Genomic DNA, 13,859 nt, shown 5'->3' with positions numbered 1-13,859 from the left:
GACAAGATTAGAGTATCTCCTTATCTGATTTCTCACAGTGGAAAGATCAGAGGCTCTGAGGTTACAGCAGCCTGAGTTCAAATTCCAGTTCCACAATTTACCACTTCGGTGACCTTAGGTAAATTAATCTCTTAAGCCTCCATTTTCCCGTCTGCAAAATGGAAATGATAAGTGTTAAAAGGATCCAGAATATACCACTATGAAGAGTGGGGTTTTTTTCCCCTAAACTTCCCTACCTGCCTAAAAGCTGAGCCTCCCAAAAGAATCCCATCCTCATAAATGCCCTCCAGGAAATTTCAAAACTAGGGAAGCATGACTCCTATACCCGGAGAGAAGTCAGTACTACAATAAGAAATCACCTAAACAGACGTTGTCACAAAACTATCATATCTCATAAAAGCCCTTTGATCTTTCCTAAAAGTCATCGTTTTCCCATAAATGCCTTTCTCCCCTCTCCCTTCTCTTCTTAAGATGGTATATAAGCCCTAATTCTAACCACATACTTGAGTCATATTTTTCTGTGCACTCCAACAAACATGTGTGAATCAAAGTTTGTCTTTTCTCTTGCCCTTCTGTCTTCTGTCACTGAATCTAAGAAGTTAGAGGAAAAGTTTTTCCTCCCCAAGTAAGTGATAGTGTCAGGATTTGAACCTAACAAGCTATCTCCAGAGTTCTTGCACTTATAAGAGTAATCTCTGCCTCACAAGAGGGTACCAAAAATTAGAGGAGACAATCTGCATGCAGCATCAAGCCTGGCACACGAAAAAAGGGGGCTCAAATAATGTAGATTGTGTTTTTACTGTTAGAAAAATGTATTGATGTACTGTTGATGGAACTGGAGTATTTCTCAACTCTCATCAAGGGTTAGGGTAGAACAAGAAATTTAATCTGTGCTTGACAGCCAGTGTGGGGGGTGTTGGAGTTCCTGAAAACAGACAAGGACAAAAGAGCCAGAGAACAGATTTGTAAGGATTATCTAGCACCGTCCGATGGCCCTTAACAGTCTAGTGACTAAAAAGGTGCGGGCTTTGTTTTGTTTTGTTTGTCTGATCCCAGAGCAAGAATATTGTCTCAACTCTGATATAAACTGGATATAAACTGATAAAAACTGGAGTTTGTATGCCACAAACTCCCACCATTTCCATGTGCATCAGCAGTCTGGCAATGAGGGATTCGGCTGACCTGGTTCCCTCGTCCTCATCCTGGGAAGGGAAGGGCCAGTGGAATGAGCAATGTCCACATCACCGCAAAGGGTATAAAACAGATGTGAAGAACCTGGGCTTCAGAGTCACACAGACGTGTGAACAAATACCAGCTTTACCAGAACTTACTTGGGAAACCTACAGCAACCTTAATTTAAATCCTATGGATTTCTATTTTCTCATCTGAAAGATGGAGATTTACTATCCTTATAAAACCAACCTCGCAGAATACTTGGGCCAACTTCATGGCAATAGCTCAATGTGTATTCTTGGATACATTTATAAATTGTCTTTGTGACTCATCAGCCACTTGCAGAAAGTCTTCCATGATCCTTTCCTTCCCCTCACTCCCAACCCCCCCCCAAAAAAAATATTTCCAAGCTCCTCTAAAGTCCTATAGTGCTCCTTCTGGATCTCTATTGTAGAAATAGTAGCATTATTTTCCATGTGCCAGCCAAAGTGCTAAGCACTTTACATGCATTTTCTCATGTAATCCTGATAAGAACACTGAGGTATGTAATATTATCTCCATTTTTTCACAAATGAGAAGAGGAAAATTTTAATGAGGTTAAGTAACTGGTATAAAGTTACGCAGATAGTGAGCTAGTGATGAAGCTGATATTTGAACCTACTGTTTCTCACTCTATACCTTATAATGATTTATGTTCATTAGCAGTTTCATTTCGAGATTAAAAGGTCAAGATTGGTATGTCAGTTATATTTTTATGGCACTCAGAATATTCTTTGAACACAACAGATTGTCTATTGTTGAATTAATTAATTAATAATTGTATACCATAATTCCACTCCTTAGAGCCTTATCAATCACAATTTATTTGCACTAAGTGCTTTATGTCAATTGTCTCATTCTATGCTCACAGCTCCATCAGCTGAGGATTATTTCCATTGTGCAGATGAGAAAACCAAGGCTCAGAGAGATTAGTAACTTGCCTAAGGTCAGATGGCTAATAAATTACAAATCTGGATTCCCATCTGGGAAGACTGAACCCTCTGAGTTTGTAACCATCATTCCACAGCTGAGAACCAGATCTGAACTGAAATGGTCTCATCAAACCACAGACACATTCTATGTCCAACTCAGGCAGCATCTCTCTTTTTAAAACTTTTTAACTCTTAATGGTTTTTGCCAAGGAGATAGAAGGGCCTTTACAATGTGAAACTTTGTCTAGAAATCAGTGGCAATTTCAAAATTTCTTATAAGAAGGGTTTAGAAATAGCAATTTCATTGGAATTGAGGTGGGGGAAAGAGTGGCACAAGAATCTTTTCTTTTTTTCTTTTTTTTGAAATTACCATAAAACTACATTTTCAAAGGAGGCTCAGTAATTTTTAGTGAGATTATATTATTATTTGCAGATTGCTGATGGATATTATAGGGACACTTCAAAAGGACTGGGTGTTCATAAATCTGTACATGAACCAGTCTTGCTTACCATTTTGCAAAAGTGATTCAAACATCAGTAAAGTGAAATCTCAAATGTATAAGTAACATCAGGATTTTCTGATAATTGAAATGCTAACCTGACAAGAATAAACATCAAGAAGACCTCACAGAGCCACGTGAGTGAGCAGGGAACACTTAACACTCAGTGGAGACAGCTATGCACAATGCCCATAGGGAAAGGGAACCCACCTTGTTCTCAGGAGACCACAGCCTCTGAGTGCAGACGTGATCCAGGAAGAGGATGATGGCATCATCGGTCCAAAGTATTGTGGCCATCACAAAAGCAAGCATCATCAGGAAGGATGTTAAAAAACAAAATAGAAAGCACAATCTCAAGAGTGCTTGCACACACGCACACACAGAGACACAGAGACACCAGAATTCGTCTGCTTCAGAAATACTGGGTGGAGTTACAATCGTTAAACCTCAAAAATGTCATAATGAAACTGGAACACATCCAAAGAAGGTCACTTAAAATCATTAGAGTCTGTGGTGAAATGAGAAAGTTTTAGAACACTTCAGTCTGGAAAAACAAAAGATGAGAGCTGGTGGGTGCGAACCTGTAACACCACAGAGGGTACTTACTGAGAGAGTGAACACACTGAGACACCAAATTCCAGCACAGCAGACCTAGAAGCCCTGGGAAAATTAAGGTATTTTTAAGACAATGTATGTTTTCAAATGCTAGTTTGTAGGGCACATAACAGACTAGAGAAAAATCATAACTAAGAGAACTGTAATAGTGAGCTCATAATAGTTTATGTTGCAGAAACAGCTAAACTATATGCTCAGCCTTTTGATGTCCAGTCTTATGGAAGACATGTAGCAAGCTCCCTCCACACTGTTTGTTGAATACCCTGAGAAAGAAGATGCTAGATTAAATTAACGGCTGGTTTAATACATAAGGCATATCTGATAATTCCCAAACAGATTGCCAGGCTTTATATCCAATGATTCTGATTCAGTACATCTGGGACTTAGCCACACTGAGAGACAATCTTTTCCATAGAAAAATGCAGACCAATCTGATTGACTGGGCTTAAATCATGTCTTATTCTTGAACCAATCACTCAGATGGGAAAATGAGACACTCTTCTTGGCCTGGCCTGTGTTGAGAACCCACTTCTATGGTGGGTGGAGTTTCCCCAAGGAAAGAAAGTGGGGGACTAATATTAGGTCTCCCCTTCTTCTGAAGTAACAAATCCTTAATTATATTAGGGGAAGTCTGCAACCCCTAGGCTCTCTAGCTGTGGCTAGATGGTTAATTCTGAATGTTGAGCACCCAGAGTACAAGTCTGGTATAGAATTTCGAAAAAGTTTTCTAAGGGAACTGACTCTGTAGGGAAGTGCACCCTTTTTCCTTCCCTCCTTTTCCCTTCCTACTGCCTAGAATGTAAAAATGATGACTAACAATGGAGTCACCACTTTGTGACCGTGGGAATAAAAGCTAGAGTAAACCTGGGTTTTAAATTATCCTGCAAAGCTGCCCAGATAAGCCAGGATTCCCCTTTCCCTCACTTTTATAGAATAGAATAAGCCTTCGTGAGCTTTAATGATTTTATTTTTTTTATCTTTACTCGAGGACATTTTTTTTTTTTCATTGCTTTTAGATAGAGAGGAAGGGAGAGAGAGAAACATTGATGTGATGTTGAGAGGATTGTTTATTTTATTTTATGGGTCAGTCCTAATAATTGTTCTGATGGCATGCTTCATGATGAACATTAGAAACAAATGGAAAAAAGAGTTGGATTAAAAGAATAATTACAGCAGTTGTTGACAATTGTGTTTTCAAGATAGGAACGTGAGATTAGTCTGGGGGCTCACTGTGATTTCTGTGAGTCCTCCATTCAAACGGCTTTCATGTTAATATGTGGCAGGCTGTTTATTCCAAAAATGGTGGCAACAATATTGTCCTTCCCATGTGCTCTTTCAGAATCTTGCACCTCCTTCATCTGCTGTCCTTGAACCCTGATAGACTTCTGTATGCAGCAGAAGTGACATCTGAGCCTAGGACCTGTCAATAGTTTCCACCTGGCTTTCTCACTTAGGGTTTCGCCAGAGAACCCAGACATCAGTAATTTAGAAAACCGAGCCCATATGGAGAAGAACCAAAGTCTCAGACCCTGAGACCTGGATGAGCTTCCATAGCCAGCACCAACTTTCCAGCCATGTGAGTGAGCCATTAGGGAAGAGAGCAACCCCACACAATAGATACCACCCTCTCCTGCTGAGATCTGCCCAAATGCAGACTTATGAACAAATTAAATGATTGTTGTTGTTTGAAGCCACTAAGCTTTGGGGCGGTTTGTTATGTAATGATAATAACTGGAATTAAGGTAAAGGGACATTCCTGTTAAAATTGTCCTGGGACCTATGTTTCCAAAGATCCCCCTTTTACCTTCCCCTCTTTCTCCTTCCCTTTTTCTCCTGTTAGCATTTGCAGTAGGAATTAACTTAGACCCAGTGGCATGGGGCGGGGGCTTGCTTAATGTAATTAAAAGTTAGATTGTCTCCCAAAGAAGGAAAGGGAGAATTCTAGCTTAGAGGAAGCTTTTTGTTTTTTTTTTTCACACTTGCTTAGTGCTTTTTAGGTTGTCACTACCAAATAATATATGATATTTCTTCTCTTTTCTTTGTGTGTCTGAGAGTTGTTTTTGGAGGCCTGGTGGTCCAACACATCTCATCACTAAAATGCAACGAATGATCCAAATGTCTCATCACTAAAAGGCAATATACAGACATTATCTAAAGGTGTTTTCCATGACAAAACAGGGAAGCTGGTCAGTCAAATTGCACACATGTAGGCTATTAATCCTTTCCTATGTCAAAAAAAAAGAAATATATATATATATATATGGTCTAAAATGTTATTTTAACTGTTGAAGCATATAGAGACATACAAGGCCTTGCCCAATAGTTCCTTGGAGGTTCCACTTCGTTTTGGGGAACCAACAAAAAGATTAAGAGATTACACTTAAAAACATGACATTGCCTTTAGCAGTTGAGGGCTTGTTAAGTCTTCAGTTACCTTTTATTTTAACCTTGTTTCATCAAACTAGCGCAATACAGATCGTAGCCTTGATAAATATTTGTCAGTTGTTTGAACTTTGTTCCATGCCCTTACATACTCTTAGGAAATCAATTTTGGACTAAAGAAGTTTGAAGATTCTGTCATCAAAACTAGACTGATTCGAAGCCAATTGTGATAAGAACAAAACATGAGTAAGGTTATTTGAAATTTCAGTGTGCAGAATCTTTTGAAAAGTGATTATTAGTGCATGAAAATCTACATAGAAATTTATACCCAAAGTAATTCTTTTGAAGTAGTTTAAGGTCTGAATGCTGTTTTCTTTTCTTTTTTTTTTTTTTAGATGACTTTTCAAGAATATTTACTTACAGTCAGCTATCACATGATCTGCCCTTACTCCCTCCCTCCCCACTCCACCCCACTGCCCCAACTCCACCAACCTTTTCTCCAGGATCCAATTGAGGAAGTGAATTTCTCAGGGGCCTTTTCACTAGTGTGATCCTGAAAAGGGAGTGTGGGCAAGGGTCTGAGCTAGCTCAACAGCTGCTAGCTACTTTAGAGATTCCTAGGAAAATCAGTTTGTAATTTATGTGCTCATGAGCCCAGGAAAGAGCAACTTTTCTGTGGAGAGGAAAAATGGAAGCTTCCAAACAGTAAGATATCTCTCTGGCAACTTATCAGCTGAGGCCTTCTGGCTCTCTCATGACTTGACTGTCAAATTTGGGTTTGATTTGGCAGATCCCTTAACCACTGCTTCCTCCACTTCCTCAGCTGTGAAATGGGGTCACCACTTCCTACTCAATATCACGGGACTTTATAAAGATGAACAAATACTGATGGCAAGCAGTTTAAAACCAGAAGAGCCAAAGCTTCAAAGCTCAGTTCAACCACTTCCCATTAGGTGAATTTAGGTGTTACTGGCCTCTCTCTGCCTCTGTTTCCTCACTGAAAAATAAGAATAATAATAGGATCTATGTCACAGAGCTGTTTGAGGGTTAAATGATATAATATTGTACTTAAGTGCAGCATCTGACATTCTAAATAAACGTTAATTGTTTCACCTGTTCTGCACCTTATTTTATCTAATATGTGTCACTGATCTGTGACCAGAAGGCTGGAATTATAAGAGAAGCCTAGAATGGAAGGTAAAGACTCTCTCACTTTACAGACAAGTAAAAAGGAGTTCAGTGAGGCTGGGTGACTTGCCAGGGCTAACCAATTCATTAGTGAGAGAGCAAGAGTCAGAGTTCAGGTCTCTTGATTGTTGGGTCGGAGCAAGTCTCCATTTTCACTCCTTTGAAGGCTGTCTGGTATTTCTATCCCCAGATTATTCTTTCTCAGTCTTATTTAAACTGTAACACCAGTTGATAGCATTAACCAGTGTATTCTCTGTCTCCTGCAGCCCCCAGAGAACCTGCAGATAACCTCCTCTCCGGAAAGGGCTCCTCACCCCTCCCACCCCCCTCACCCCCCTGCACAAGGCCACGAAAGGTAACGCTTTCCCCGAGACCTGAGGAAGCCACTAATGGGGACAGCAGGTGAGGAGGGAGGCTGGGGAGCCGCAGCTGCTGGCAAAGGTTGCCCTAGTAACCGCGCGCGGGCTCCATTCAGGAAGTGAGCCCAACTCCAAGATGCAAAATGATCCCCTTCACGCGGCTGCGACAAGCACAAAGGAACCAAAGGAACCAAAGGAACCAAAGGGACAGAGGGATGGCCAGGAAGTGAGGCGCAAGCGAAGTGGGGGCCCATGCTGTCAGTTACAACCTCCCACCTTCCGTAGAAGAAAGAACAGCTCTTTGAATCTTCTGGCTTGTGTGAACCGTAAAAAAAAACCCAATTAACATGAGTCCATTGGCGGCAACAGAAGCAAGCAGGTCCTCCTCTGTAAACCGGCCTTAGGAAACGATATGCCAGGAGAGGAGGGAGAAAGCCCGAACACTGCAACTTAATGGGGGCGCTAAACTCTTCTTGCTCCCTATTTTATTCAGACTGATGACAAAGACCATTTGCTACCAATTTATTGAAAACATTCTTTCCACAGCTTGAGCTGTTTAAATTTAGGGAGCTTCCTCTCCCCAAATCGCTGTCAGACACTTGCTGAATGGGCCAGGCTCAATTATGTTCCCTCCGCAGGTTCAGCTCACACTGTGACCCTGCATGGCTTCCTGCTATTCATATGTGTTACTTCCCCTTTGTGGTAATGGCTTGTGGCACTTGGCCAGAAAACATTATTAATTTCAGAAGTGGACTGACAAACAACAAACCCACAGTGAACTGAGAGGAAGTGCTGGGGAGGCCAGCTGTCGGCTGGAGCAGAGCGGTAGGAACCCAATGTATGCACGTTTGAGGAGGAAAGGACGATGATAATCCACAGAGAGGAAATGCACTAAAATTATCCTCAGCCCATGTTAAAGAAAAGGAAAAAAGAAAAAGAAACCAGAACAAAGAAAGAGGGGAAAAAGCACGCAGCTACTTGAGTTGCAGCTGGACAGGAAATTGCTAACGCTGCTTGCAAATCCCCACTTTGAACAGGCAGTTTAGGGAATGCCAGGAGCGGAAACGTTCAGAACTGGATTAACAGGAGCCAAGTTGAACTGCAACCCACTTCTCCTTTTGAGCTCGGGCTCACTTGGGGAAGCCAAATGGGAGACCGACTTGGTAGTTTCTGCACATTTGCCTTTTATATGTGCTTAGTTGCTAAAAGTCACACTACAGTTTGATATGATGGCCATAAAATCAGAGCCACATGCCTATCATGTAATTAACAAACCATCCAACTGGCATTTCCCATGCGCCATGTGGGTAAAGGCTCATCTTCCTCACCACTGCACATTAAGGGACTAAGCTCATTTGAAAGAGTGTAAAATGTAGTTATGTCTTAGGTCTTTTGATTTCTCAGCCTGCCCCTTACTTTTATTTTGGTCTGGGCAGTTACACTTGGAACAAGGAATGTCCCAAGGAAAATGACAAAATAGTTGACAAGTAAGCCTTTGCCTTGAAACTGTTCAAAGTAACTTCCATCAAGTTCAATAGTAGTTTCTGACCTACATTCTAAACCAGTTAAGCACAGTGCACATTAGGAGTGAGTTTCATCTAAAATGCCAGTGTGAAATTTCAAAGCCAAATCCACACTCCATGAGAAAGCTTAGATATACTTTACCGGATACATGGGAAAGAGGAGACACTGCTCCAGATTCATTTGTTATTCCAATATTTGGATAATTTGCAAGTAGAATTGCCAGACCAATACTTGACTGGAAAATTATTATACCTACTTTCTCCTTGACATGTGTATTATTAAGTAGAGAATCCTGACAAAGAGGGGTTAACACAGTCTTGTTATTCTGGTACCCCCCCCTTTGAATGGCTTCACCTTTTTTCAAGAGCATTGTGATTTTCTTAAATAAGCCAGAACTACATTCATAGAAAGTTATTATCCAGACACATAATACAGTCCATCCATTCTAGGATGTCATCCTTATTGTTAAAGAATTCATAAACCGCACCTGAAAAACAATTCTTGAAATAGCTTACGTGAGAACTTTGTCCTGCTATTCGTACAGGTGTTTTTAGCAGCCAGTATCAGTCCCAACTGCAAAATACCTAAAACGTGTCACTTCACATTCCGGTACAATTAAGAACTTTTTAAAAACTACACACTCAATAGCCAAAATAGTTATTTATTAATAATTTAAGGTTTTACATTCTTATAATAAATTTCATCTCAAAACTTTACACCATGAACATAATGGAGCAACTTAATTCTCCCTTCTTCACAATCATATGCACTTCAACCTGTCAAATGGGGTACCCATGGCTCACACACACACTTCCAGTTTTATACAAATTTTTAAAAGGAAAGAAACCAACCCAAAGTATTGCATTAGGTGACGCTCCCTGAAGAATTTTGTACAGAGGTAATAATATACTGTTTAGCACAGCTGAAGTTAAAAAAGAAAAGCCCATGATTTGGTGCCTTTTCAAGGTATCTTAAGACAACACAAGCCAAAATATTTACAAAGGTAAGGCATAGTCAAATTACACTGAGGGGGTGGGGGCAGGAACAAGGAAGATATATGAAAAGAGACTAAAGACTGCACCAGAACAAGGTCTCAGCAGTTAAGTGTCCCATAAAAATGTCATTCATAATTGGTCAAGTCAAGCATGCTGCAACTAATATCCTTTGGATTAGAAGAGAGCAAAAAGATTCCATTTTTGTTTTCAGAAGTGGTATACTGCTCTTTCTCCCTTTGGAGGATTTCTTTTAAACCCAACAAAGAAAAAACAAACACAATTCAAACGAACACTGCTAAGTGACTTAAGATCAAATATTTACAATAATCAGATGAAGTATCAGATTTATTTTTTTCATTTTATTTTGCAAACCGATACTACAGAGCTGAAACCTGTCTTTGGCTCCTTTATATGCAAAATTGAATCAGTCTTCACTGAAGACAAATTAGTCAGTTCCAGATGCAAAAGGAAACAGTCGTACAAGGCCCTAAAGAACACACGCTCCTATCCTACCATTTGGTCCTACCCTATTTATCTGGAAGTCCAAATTCCAGTCCCTGCATGGATAGGATGTATACATGGGTATGGAACAAACCTGTATCTATACAGCATGTCCTGTTCCTCCAGTGAGGATGGAGGAAATCTCTCCCTTTGTAATAACCAATTTCACATGTGGTAACCCTGTCTAATACAGACAGCTGGTGTCACTTGGACACATGGGCCCACATACAAAGAAAGCAGCCCAGCTGATGCTGCCAAGAGAAAACTGCTAAAGGAAAGCACACATTCCAGCGAGGAGGAAATGTGGAGCCTTTCACGTGGATTGCAAGGAGTCCACCTGGTAGACATTCTGGTTGGAGGGAGTTGTGAAGTAGAGCTGTTGCGCCGGGACCCGGTTGTCACAGGGGCTACTGAGTCCCAGCGTCCTCTCGAAGTCCAGCAGCTGGCCCATGAAGTTGAAGTTGGGAGAGATATTGGATTTCTTCATCTTGACAATGTCATAAGCATCATTCATTGACAGATTGAGCTTCTGCATAAGATAAGCCACAGTCACAGTGACTGAGCGGCTGATGCCAGCCAAGCAATGCACCAAAACACCACAGTTTTTGCCCCGGGCTTCATCTGTAAACACAGAAAGGCAAGATTTCAGCAGACCAAAAAACCACCCTTTGTGAGTGATCAGTCTAAAAGATGGATTTTTTAAAAAGTCGTGGCAGTTGAGCACTGCAGGCAGCCATACAACATGTACATTCGGCACAATTACATATTTCAGATACTTTCTGAAGAGAGAGCTTTTGTATTGTTTCTGCCAACAAAAAACTCCTTAAATGTGTGCATTCTTTGCCTCAGCATGTGAATACCAGAAACCCTGCAATATGGCAGTGAATGCCTTTTATACAGACACGCAGACTGCAAGGGTCTATTAAATTATTCTCCAACTGTTGTGCAGCTAACAATGGAAGTATTCAGGCATCTTAAAAGAGAGAGGGAAGTCACAGGGGACAGCCCATTAGGAGGAACAGGATGTCGACATGGCCTGAAAATGAGTTCCTTTGTAATAGGAAATGCATTACAATGCCTGGAGATTCGCTTCTCCAGGCTTTCAGCCCACAGTCCTTCCTGCTGGGCTCAGGTTACCCTCACTGTCTTCACTGTTAACCAGTATCACAGTAACATTCAACTGGATTACAACATCTAGCATTAATAGAGCTTTCCAACAACTAATTTTGATGTCCTGAAATAACTCTTAGGACTTTTAAAATTATAAAACGATGATATAATTTCAGTCTACCATAAGTACTTCTAACTAGGTCTCCCTCATTCCCAAGATTGTGGGAAAAAGTCTGCTCATTATGAATGCCCTACCCCTTACAAATGACTGAATTCAGAGTCAAACAGTATTTCAAATACACCTGTGGTCAGCAACATTATCACAATGTGTTGTATTTTTCCTTAGGAAGATAAACCAGAATTAATAAGACCTTCAGAACATTATAGAGCTATAGTCTAACAAATCAGTAAGCAGCAAGAAAAGATTAAAAGAGTAAAACTATGAATGACAAAATCTTGCATTTAAACGTCTGAGCAAGTACTATTAATTAGTCTCACCTATGAAAGAAATGGCCTCTGGGAAAAACTGGGACAGGTTTTGGCTCCAGTGATCAGAGATGGGGATCTGCTTGTATTTAAACTCTCCTGCGTTCTCGAAGAGATTCGGCAAATTGGGGGTGACGTTCAAGATGTACTTGATGCCAAACTCCTCCAACACATCCAGGTTGGTGGAGTCCTTGGCACAGCCCAAGTAAAGGAAGGGCAAGATCTCCACCGGGAAAGAAGGCTGGCTGTTGGTCAGCGGGCTGCCATCGGAGTCCGTTGCACTATTGGGGTCTCGGTCAAGGTCAGACTCAATGTCGGAGGAGGAGTCGGAGCTGATCCGTAGGCCCCCGAGCCCCAGCACTGGCAACGGCGGCGAGCTGCTGCTACACGAGCCGTCTAGATTGGTCTCGCAGTGCAGGGCGAACTCGGCTTGGAACTTACTGAAGCCACCTGCCAGGACGAGAAAATCAATCGTGTAACCCGAGATCCCGTAGTAGTTTTCACAGCTTTGAGAGCCGCCGCAAGGCGCAGGAAACACGACAGCACCTTACGAACCCCCTATGCACAAAGCCAGATGTAATAAAGACACTTAAACGCACCCTTGGGAGTGGAACGAACAGGCCCACCTCCCCTGGAAACTCTCATACTTTTGAATTCGGAAATGCACAAAATGGCAACTTTGCTAAATATTTTGAGGGGCTAGGGATGCCAATCTGCACCGCAACGACCTCACCCGCCCTGCAAATCTTAATCCAAAACCGAACGAGAGGAACCAAGGAAAGGTGGAGGTTATTCCGGGTAGGAAGAACTACTTAGAACCGGCGGATTCTGCGCCGGCCCGGCGCGCCGCTGCCGGACAAGCCAAGTTCGCAGCCGGGAGCGGGCGGGCGGCCGCTGGCAAGGAAGCAGGGCCCAGAAACGCCAGCCAGGCGCAGCAAGGGAACTTCCAGTTCGCGTGCCCCGCCCGCCGCCAGCAGCCCTGCACCCCGCGCCCGGCCCCGCCGCGGGGCTCCCCCGACACATACCTTCCAGGTAGAACGCCCGGCAGCCTTCATCCTTGAGTTTCTTTAACAGGAGTCCAAGCACCGACTCGCCGCCCGTGTTTTCGTTCCAGTCGCTACTACTCTCGTCGTAGAGCACCACTGTGTCGGTGCCGCAGCGCCGGGTGAAGCGGTCTCGGTCCTCGCCGCGCGTGAAAAGCGCGCGCACCGGCAGGTTGCCCTTCTGCAGGCGCCGCAGCATGATGCCCGGGATGGCCACGTTTATGGCGGACTCGATGTGAGACGACTCGTACAGCTCCTGCGGCCGGCAGTCCATCAGCAGCAGCCGCTCGTTGCCCAGCTCCAGCTGCTCATTGAGCCACGCCACCGTCTTGCTGATAGCCATTTCCGACGCGAAGAGTACGGGTCTGAGCGTATCTATCATGGGGGTCGAGCTGCGAGACAGGATGGGGTGTCTAGCAGACGCCCCTCGGGGCAGGCACAGGCTGAGCGCGCGCGCAAAGCCGCCGTTCACCGAGCGGGGTTGGATTCCACCTCGCTCTTCCCAAACCGGGTTAAAGGGTTGGGGAACGCGAGACAGAAGAGAAGCCGGCGGTTTCTTACTGCACCCGGCTGCAGCCGCTCGCTCTCGGGATCAATGAATCGCCCTGAATGAAGCTGCCCAGACAGTTTTGTTCCTCCCCAGTGAATGAAATCCAATTAATTCGGACTCCTTGCTACAGAGAGGAGAGGGAGGAAAAAACGTCCAGCGGCTCCTAATCCCTCCCTCCAAGGCTGCACCTCAAATCCACCCGAGCGTCTTTCTCCTCGGATTATTCAAGCCTCGATTTGCCCTCTCTCTCTATCTCTCTCTCTCTCTCTCTCTTTCCTTGGGTCTCAGTTCTCGCACACCCCTGCGCGAGGCAGCTCCTCAATGGATACAAACAGCAAGCGTCTCAATGGATACATTCTCCCAGCCAGCCAATGAGCGCGCTGCGGAAGGGGCTGTTGCCGTGGAGACGGGCCGGCTGGAACAGGTTGTGTTGATGAATTGTTAATGAGTTTGTCATTCACA

At 43.1% G+C, this 13,859-nt stretch overlaps 1 protein-coding gene across 1 annotated transcript; it reads right to left on the bottom strand.

The window, feature by feature from the left end:
• Positions 1-9,353: 9,353 nt before the first annotated feature.
• On the bottom strand, positions 9,354-13,657 carry DUSP6 (dual specificity phosphatase 6). The gene is made up of 3 exons (XM_090273902.1): positions 12,830-13,657; positions 11,817-12,254; positions 9,354-10,829 (listed from the first exon to the last, which is right to left on the bottom strand). The coding sequence occupies exons 1-3, from the start codon at positions 13,227-13,229 to the stop codon at positions 10,522-10,524; spliced, it is 1,146 nt and encodes a 381-aa protein (XP_090130028.1). The 5' UTR covers positions 13,230-13,657; the 3' UTR covers positions 9,354-10,521.
• Between the last annotated feature and the right edge of the window lie 202 nt (positions 13,658-13,859).

Source organism: Furipterus horrens, unplaced genomic scaffold, assembly GCF_987537825.1.
Source record: "Furipterus horrens unplaced genomic scaffold, mFurHor1.1.pri manual_scaffold_4, whole genome shotgun sequence".
Lineage (NCBI taxonomy): Eukaryota > Metazoa > Chordata > Mammalia > Chiroptera > Furipteridae > Furipterus > Furipterus horrens.
Note: the sequence above shows the minus strand (reverse complement) of the source record. Positions and strands in the feature narration are given on the sequence as shown.

Coding starts and splice junctions, on each gene's coding strand:
- DUSP6 (XM_090273902.1), bottom strand. CDS start 13,229: ATGATAGATACGCTCAGACCCGTACTCTTCGCGTCGGAAATGGCTATC. Junction 12,255..12,829: donor CCGGGCGTTCTACCTGGAAG/GTATGTGTCGGG, acceptor TCGTCCTGGCAG/GTGGCTTCAGTAAGTTCCAA. Junction 10,830..11,816: donor AGAGGCCATTTCTTTCATAG/GTGAGACTAATT, acceptor CTGTGTTTACAG/ATGAAGCCCGGGGCAAAAAC.